The 7,712-nt window shown below is 57.0% G+C and overlaps 1 protein-coding gene across 1 annotated transcript; it reads right to left on the bottom strand.

Moving 5' to 3' along the window:
- Positions 1–3,883: 3,883 nt before the first annotated feature.
- DUSP2 (dual specificity phosphatase 2) lies at positions 3,884–6,389 on the bottom strand. Its single transcript, XM_081484748.1, has 4 exons — positions 5,884–6,389; positions 5,626–5,747; positions 4,909–5,128; positions 3,884–4,780 (listed from the first exon to the last, which is right to left on the bottom strand). Exons 1-4 carry the CDS (start codon positions 6,269–6,271, stop codon positions 4,566–4,568), a joined length of 945 nt encoding a protein of 314 aa, XP_081340874.1. The 5' UTR covers positions 6,272–6,389; the 3' UTR covers positions 3,884–4,565.
- Between the last annotated feature and the right edge of the window lie 1,323 nt (positions 6,390–7,712).

The raw sequence follows: 7,712 nt of genomic DNA, 5'->3' as shown, positions 1-7,712 counted from the left end.
GAGAAAAAAATCACTACGTTTTTATAAGCTTTTATTATGGTATACGGGCTTCTCTGGTGGCTCAGACTGTAAAGAATCCACCTGCCAATTCAAGAGACCTGGGTTTGATCCCCGAGTTGGGAAGATCCCCTGGAGAAGGCAACAGCAACCCTCTCCAGTATTCTCACCTGGGAAATCCCATAGACGTGCAAAATAGTAAACAATCACACAAGCAGGGAGAAATGAAACTCCTAAACTGAACACTGGGATCAACAGCACCCTCAGAGGAGCCTAATTTGTGGAAAAGTGGAACTTCTGGATAGCTAGACCCTCGCAAGGACACTGCCTCTGTCACCCTCACAATAGCCTTGCAAAATCAACATTTATCCCCATTTCAAGAATTAAAGCTCCTTAACCATATTCCCCCTTCTCCATACCCCCCTTGGCCTCTCAAAAGGCCCATCCTCAGAGCTTGGTCACTAAGGGACAACCTGGATTTAAATCCTGGAGGTGAAGTATTTGGGGACATCCTCCCCACCAACGCCCAGTAAACGGAAGTGACAGAGCCAAGGTGGCTTGGCATCCTGCCCTCCCTGGAATCCAGCGTTTCTCAAAAGGCAGGAGTCAGAATTATGGGCAGAGGGACTTCTGTGGCAGTCCAGTGGTTAAGACTTCATCTTCCAAGGCAGAGGTTATGGGTTCAAGGCCAGGTCAAGGAACTAAGATCTCACATGCCTCCTGTCCAAAGAAATAAAACATAAAACAGATGCAGTATTGTAACAAATTCAGTAAAGGCTTTAAAAATGGTCCACATCAAAAAAATCTTTAAAAAGAAATCATGGGGAGAACATGATGAAGACAGGTGCCCAACTGCTTCAGTCATGTCTGACTCTGTGCGACCCTATGGACTGCAGCCCACCAGGCTCCTCTGTCCATGGTTAACAGTATAGGGATGGAGCTGACCACTTCGGATGAGTGCTCAGTAAGATAACCATAAGAGAAACAGATTCGTAGTTTGAGAAAATGCAGCTTGCCTTGAGGGCATTGTGCTAAGTGAAATAAGCCAATCACAACAGGACGAATGGTGTATGGTTCCACTTTCGGGGTGTTTCTGGAGGAGTCAGACTCAGAGGCAGATGGCAGGATAGCGGTTGCCAGAAGCTGAAGGAGCAGGGAATGGGGAATTGTTTGATGGGTACAGCGTTTCAGTTTTGCAAGACAAAAAAGTTCTGGAGATCTGTTTCATAATAATGTGAATGAACACTCTCAACATAATTAAAGTGCACACTTAAAAATAGTAAAGATGGTACATTTTGTTACATATTTTTACCACAATTGAAAATTTTTTCACAAATTGAAGGAAGGAAGGGAGGGAGAAAAGAAGGAAAAGGAAAGAAGGAAGAGGCTTCTCTGATGGCTCAGTGGTAAAGAATCCGCCTGCCAATGCAGAAGACAGGGGTTTGATCCCTGGTCCGGGAAGATCCCACTTGCTGCTGAGCAACTAAACTTGTGCTCAAGAGCCCGGGAGTCACAACTACTGAGCCCCGTGCCACAGCTCCTGAAGCCCACTCACCCTAGAGCCTGTGCTCCTCAGCAAGAGAAGCCACCACAATGAGAAGCCTGCACACCGCAACTGGGGAGTAGCCCCCGCTTGCTGCAACTAAAGAAAATCCTGCACAGCAATGAAGACTCAGCACAGCCAAAAATAATAAATATTTTTTAAAAGAATCTTATCTGCAAAGTCCCTTTAAAAAAAAGAAAAGAAGGGAAAGAAATGCAGTTTTCTTGAAAGGCAAACTTAAGAACAGGGAGGGGAGGGTAGAGGGAGGTGGGGTGAGGTAGAGAGAGGGTGGGATGGAGCTGGGTGACGGCAGAGTAAGCAGGGGCCTCAGCCTGCTGTCCTGCTGAGAGTGAGAAGGAGCTGGGGGTTGGGAAGGCCCAGATGACTCAGGGCCCCAGATGCCCCCCATCCACCTCGAGCTGTGTGTGGGGGTTGTGTAGACAGAACCAACAGACCTAATCGGAGCCTGCAAAATCCCTGCAAACAACCCCTAGCTCTGCTCAGTCCTCACGGGGGAGCACCTCCCCCAGCCCTAGAGCAGAGGGCACAGTGTCCCAGGGGAGGGGGTCCCGCGGAGCGGGGGCGGGCGGTGTTCATTCGGTCTGAGCACAGGGCTGAGCAGACCACAGGCCCTGCCCTCAAGAGCATCCGGGCTGGCTGAGGTGCACAGCTACACACTTGAACACCTTCCCTTCTGGGGTCTTCAGAAGCTAACATTTCCTGAGCACCTACTGTGTGCAGGTCCTGAGCTAAGCCTTTACTTGAATTGACTCTCTAATTCTCAGTACCACCCTACTCGGTGGGGGCCAATGACAAAACCCCATGTTACAGACCAGGAAACTAAACTACAGAGAGGTAAGCCAAATCAGGCCCCTAACTGTCAAACTACACTGCCCTCCTCAGGTGTATCCTGCCAGACAGTCGGAACACTCGGAATAAAACTCAGCATACTGCAGAGGTGACCCTGTGCTGAGTTTGGAAGGACAAAATAGAGTTAGCCAGATGGATCAGCGTGGAGGCAGGACCGCTGCTCACTGAGCTGTCCCCCAGGGCCTCTGTACCCCTGCTCTCTGGAAAACCACAGCACCCCCTTTCCAGCACCCTCTGCTTCTGGCTGGGCCCAGGCCTCATGTCTCCCCAGACATGCAGTCCACTCTGGGCACATAACTCATGCTCAGTGAAGACACACTAGTTGACGGGTGTGAAGAGCAACGCAGCCCACCCCAGCTCACCTGTCCTCCCCACCAGACATCAGGCCACATGCTTTCTGGGGATGGGAATGAGTTCTGGGTCAGGGGCTGCCATGAGCCCTGGCAGCTACAGGCATTCTGAGGCCAGGGGACCCAGCCCAGGGATGTGGAATAAGAGCTGAGGGACTTCCCTGGTGGTCCAGAGGCTAAGACTCCGCGATCCCAATGCAGGCGGCCTGGGTTCAATCATGCCACAACTGTGAGTTCACACACTGCAACTAAAGATCTCGCATGTCACAACTGGGGCTCCCCAGGTGGCACTAGCAGTAAAAGGAGCCACCTCCCAATGCAGGAGGTGCAAGAGACGTGGGTTCCATCCCTGGTCAGGAAGATCCCCTGGAAGAGGAAATGGCAACCCACTCCAGTATTCTTGCCTGAAGAATCCCATGGACAGGGGAGCCGGTGGGCTACAGGCCATGGCGTCGGACACAACTGAAGCGACTTACCATGCACGCACACATGCATGACACAACTGGGGATCCCACATACCGCAGTGAGGATCCATGGTCCCGAGCGCCACAGCTGGGACCCAGCACAGTCAAATAAATTTATAATTTTTTTAGGTATGCAATTTTATGAACTAAAAAAACAAAAGAGGTGAGAGCAGCACTGCCCCAGTACAGGGACATGATATACCAGCCCAGGGGAACCACACACACAGGCACACACAGACACACGCCGGCAGGTAGGAACATCTGTGACACATAGGTATGTGCAGGTCACAAATAGACAACCATACCCATAGGAAGAAGCACACACATGGCTGCATACACACATCCACCCACACACTTCAAAACGCAAGTGGGGTCTGACCAGGGCAGACCTGAGTCCAGCTCTCAATGGTACACAGTCTCCTCCCAAGATCAACGCTGATAACTGGAATAAGGCTGGAGCCAGCCTCCCAGAAATCCCCGCTTTTGGCTCTGCCTGGAAAAGGGCACCAACAGGGGGAGGACCAGCCTGGGAGGTGAGGTCACCCCTGCATCTTCCTCCTTTCATTTCCCAGACTCGGCCACACAACGGAAGGTGAGGTCTGACTAATAAACAGCTTTGAGCACTTCCCCAGGCGTTGACTTGAGACCAGACGCTTAAGTTGTTTCTTAAACAAAACAATATTTTATTGACGCATCCTCAATGTTCCGTATAAATATAAAGTGCTAAGTTTCCAAACCTCCCCCACCCTCCCCGCTGCCCACAGGGCTGGGAGGAAGTGGAGGAGGGAGTGTTAAATGTCAGTTGAACACAAATAACTTTCCAGCGCCAATACAGGCGTGAAACGCTCACGCACACACGCAAGCAAGAAGTTCAGACACAGCATCGGCGTCATTTCCCTGAGCCCCGGTACAGGGCTCAGGCTCCAGGCCCCGGGGTGGACCACCCCCTAGAAAGGGGCGCTGGTTGTCACAGCTTGTTCCCTAAAGCCCTCAGGCTGCCAAGAGCTCCAACGGGGTGGTGGGACCAGTGGGAGTCGAGGGTGTAGAGTCCTGTTAGTTTCTGGCAGAGGACGGGGGAGGAGGGAAGCAGACTTGCCCTCCAATCTCCTTCCCGGATGAGGCTGAGGGCTGCCCTCAACTCCCTAGCAGAAGAGCACCAGATGAGAATGTCCAGCATCCGCGTGTTTCCAGTGACCCCACCTGGAGGCTTCTCAGACTCCAAAGGGCCAGCTGTCCCTGAGGTGGGAGGGACAGTGGTGAACTGGGGCCCCAGCTGTCCCCAGAAATCAGACAGCTTTGTGTGCCTCCGCCGTAGTGGGGTCAGCATGGTGGGGCCCAGCCTCAGTGACAGAGCACCTGAGTCTCAAACTGCAGCAGCTGCCCCATGAAACTGAAGTTGGGCGATATGACTCCCCGGCGTTGCTTCACAAAGTCAAAGGCCTCATCCAGCCGCACACGGCGACTCTGTATCAGGTATGCCAGGCAGATGGTGGCAGAGCGCGAGATGCCCGCCTGGCAGTGCACCAGCACGCGGCCCCCACTGTTCTTCACTGAGTCTGCAAGGGAAATGGGGAGAGGGGAAACGAGGTCAGAGGATGACCGGAAGGTGGGCAGAGTAGCAGACGGATGCCCTGCCTCCTCCCCGGAGCCCCGACAGGCCCCAGGGCTGTGGCCCGCCTCTTACCAATGAAGCCAATGGCCTCCGGGAACCAGGCGCTGATCTCCACCATCTGATTGTCCTCCACAGGGATGCTCTTGTAGCGCAGAAGGCCCTCAAAGTGGTTGGGGCAGCTGGCCGAGACGTTGAGCACAGCGGTGATGCCACAAGCCCGCAGCCCCTGCAGGTCTGACGAGTGGCTGCAGCTGCCCAGGTATAGATAGGGCAAGATCTCCACTGGGCCGCCCTGGACAGGGAGAAGGGGCAGTGATGAGGCCTCAGCCCTGCCCACAGGGCTTCACGCCTTCCAGGTGGGCAGAGACAGGGCAGACTGGCCCGGGCCAGAGGAGCTCTTAGCTAGGGATCACTCGTCAGGGATCAGACTCGGAATACGGGGAGGACACACAGGGATACACACCCACAGATACACTCTTTCCTCTCAAACCCCTCAAATTACGCTGCTCACAGGACATACCCAGACTCACAGTGGTGCCCACCAGCAACCCCTGCCCAGGCACACCAAAGTTGTAGTACCATTTGAGAACAGAGACACACCCACACACCCCGCCTACGGGGCTGTGGACACGGACATTTGAGGCCAAAGACACACACACAGGTGACTGTGTGTGGACAAGGTGACTAGGTGACTGTGGACATGGGCACACTCCTGCATCCACAAATGGCAGACTACCCTGCACCGTGGGGTGGGTGGGACACTGACAAGGAGCCCTTATCTCAACTCACCTGGTCATAAGAGGGAGCCCTGGAGTCGGAGTGGTTCTTGTGGGTGTTGTCAGGCGTCATCGCGGGGACCGGGGACTCAGAGCACAGATCGGGGCAGCAGGCTTGAAAGCGATCGAACCCTCCTGCAAGGGAGGAGCAAGACACGGTTAGCCGGGAAGGCTTGCCTGGGGCCGGACACCGGACGTCCGCGGGCAGGGGACGCGAGCGGGGGGGGGGGGGGGTGGGGGGGTGCGGGCCGGCCGGCCAGCCGGCGCTCACCTGGCAGGAAGCACACGGCGGTGGGTCCCGCGCAGGTCTCGTGCAGGAGCGCGGCGAGCAGCGCGTGGGCCGGGCCGTCAGGCGGCACGTCGGCCACCGAGGCGCTGCCCTCGTCCAGCACCACGGCCCGCGCCAGCTCCCCGCGGGCCAGGCGCGCCCGCAGCGCGCGGTCTGGCATCAGGCAGGCGAGGGCGGTGGCGGGCGGGCCCCGCGTGCGCCGGCGCAGCAGCGCGTTCCAGGGGACAGGGCGCGCGGCGCGCACGTGGCGGCGGCAGAAGGCCAGGAAGGGGCGGCAGTCGAGCACCAGCGTGCGCTCAGCCTCCCGAGGTTCCCTCAGCAGCGCGCCCAGCGCCGCGCAGTCCAGCTCTCGCGCCGCCTCCAGCCCCATGTTAGCCCCTGGAAGCCTTCTTTCCCCTCTTCCCGCTCCTCTTCCTCTCCTTCCCCCTGTCCCTGCGCGCGCTCGCCGGGCTCTCGCGACGGCCGCACTGCCCCAGCCGTCTGTTCCTGGCACCCTTTCCAGCGCCGCGGTTTAAGTAGCCGTGGGCCGGCCTCCCCGGTCACCAAACAAGGGCAAAGCAGGAAGGCGCCGGTGCCGCCCCCGCGGTCTCACGCGGTGCGCAGGAGGGGCGGGCCCGGGACTGGGGCAGGCTCGGGGGGAGGGATGCGCTGGTAGAGGAAGCCGGGGACCAGCTCTGCAGGGAAGGTGTTTGCCCAAATACCCACCTCCCACCTTTGCGCCCCAGGGTTCTTTCTGAGAGCTCCCACCCCTGGGCCGCACCTCAGGGCCTTGATGCCCCTTGACTGGCTTCCTCTCCCATTTCCCTGTTCCCTTTCCTTCCCAGAGCCTCCCCACTCCTAGGAATCTGTTACTACAAAAATTGACTTCTGTGATGGCTCGGTGGGTACAGAATCCGCCTACAATGCAGGAGACACAAGAGACACGGGTTCAGTCCCTGGGTCGGGAAGATCCCCTGGAGGAGGAAATGGCAACCCACTCCAGTATTCTTGCCTGGAAAAGGGTATGGGCAGAGGAGCCTGGCGGGCTACAGTCCATGGGGTCACAGAGCCAGACACTGCTGAGCCATTAAACACGCTGTTACCAAGGATGATTTCCACATTGGTGGTGGGGGGTCATGCTTTGTTGTACCTTTTCTCTTCTTCATAGAGACCCTGGGCAGGAGGAGCTTTGTACCCACACCCCCACACCCCCCACCCACTTCACGGCTGAGACCAGCACTGCTGCCACTCAGAGGCCAACCGAGACCAGAAGGTCATCTTCTGAGCCCAAGACCCAGAGCAGTGGCCTGAGGAGGACCCCTGGACTGCGCCGTGTGGCGGGCAGGGGACCTGTGATGACCTTCCAGTTATTAGTGGAGTGAGGCTTGCTCCCGTGGAACTCAGGGAAACCCCAGGGCTCAGGGTGAAGCACTTCCCCAAGTCGCAGGCGGGCCCTGAAGGGGAACTCAGCTGACGCTGCTGGGCTGTCCCTGGGCCTGTGGGAATTTCAGGAGCCTCTCCAAGGGGAAGAAGAAGAGCTACCTGAATCTGCCTCCCCCGCCCCATCACTCCCCCTCAGAGCCCTCCAGAGGCCGGCGGCAGATTCCCCTGGGCAGCAGGGACCCAGCACTGGACTTGAGCAGGGCCAGGAGCAGTAAGACTGGGGAGCCCTTTAGTCCACATCCTGCCCACCCCCACCTCATCTGCCAGCCTTCGGGCCGGATGTGGTGAGCCCCAGGTGTGCGTGGGGGTCTGGGCCCCTGGACTGGGGCCAGTAATGTTGGCAGCTGAACTCCACAGAAGCAGAGACATTCAAGTGTGTGGGGACAATG

Source organism: Giraffa tippelskirchi, chromosome 4, assembly GCF_054371585.1.
Source record: "Giraffa tippelskirchi isolate mGirTip1 chromosome 4, T2T-mGirTip1v1.2.pri, whole genome shotgun sequence".
Taxonomy (NCBI): domain Eukaryota; kingdom Metazoa; phylum Chordata; class Mammalia; order Artiodactyla; family Giraffidae; genus Giraffa; species Giraffa tippelskirchi.
This window is presented reverse-complemented; position numbering and strand designations above follow the sequence as displayed.

Bases quoted from the DNA above. Each gene is read 5' to 3' on its own strand.
- DUSP2 (XM_081484748.1), bottom strand. From the start codon at position 6,271: ATGGGGCTGGAGGCGGCGCGAGAGCTGGACTGCGCGGCGCTGGGCGCG. The intron at 5,748-5,883 runs GTGAGCGCCGGC...CCTCCCTTGCAG, and splicing joins CGCCGTGTGCTTCCTGCCAG to GAGGGTTCGATCGCTTTCAA. The intron at 4,781-4,908 runs GTAAGAGGCGGG...TTTCCCTTGCAG, and splicing joins GGAGGCCATTGGCTTCATTG to ACTCAGTGAAGAACAGTGGG.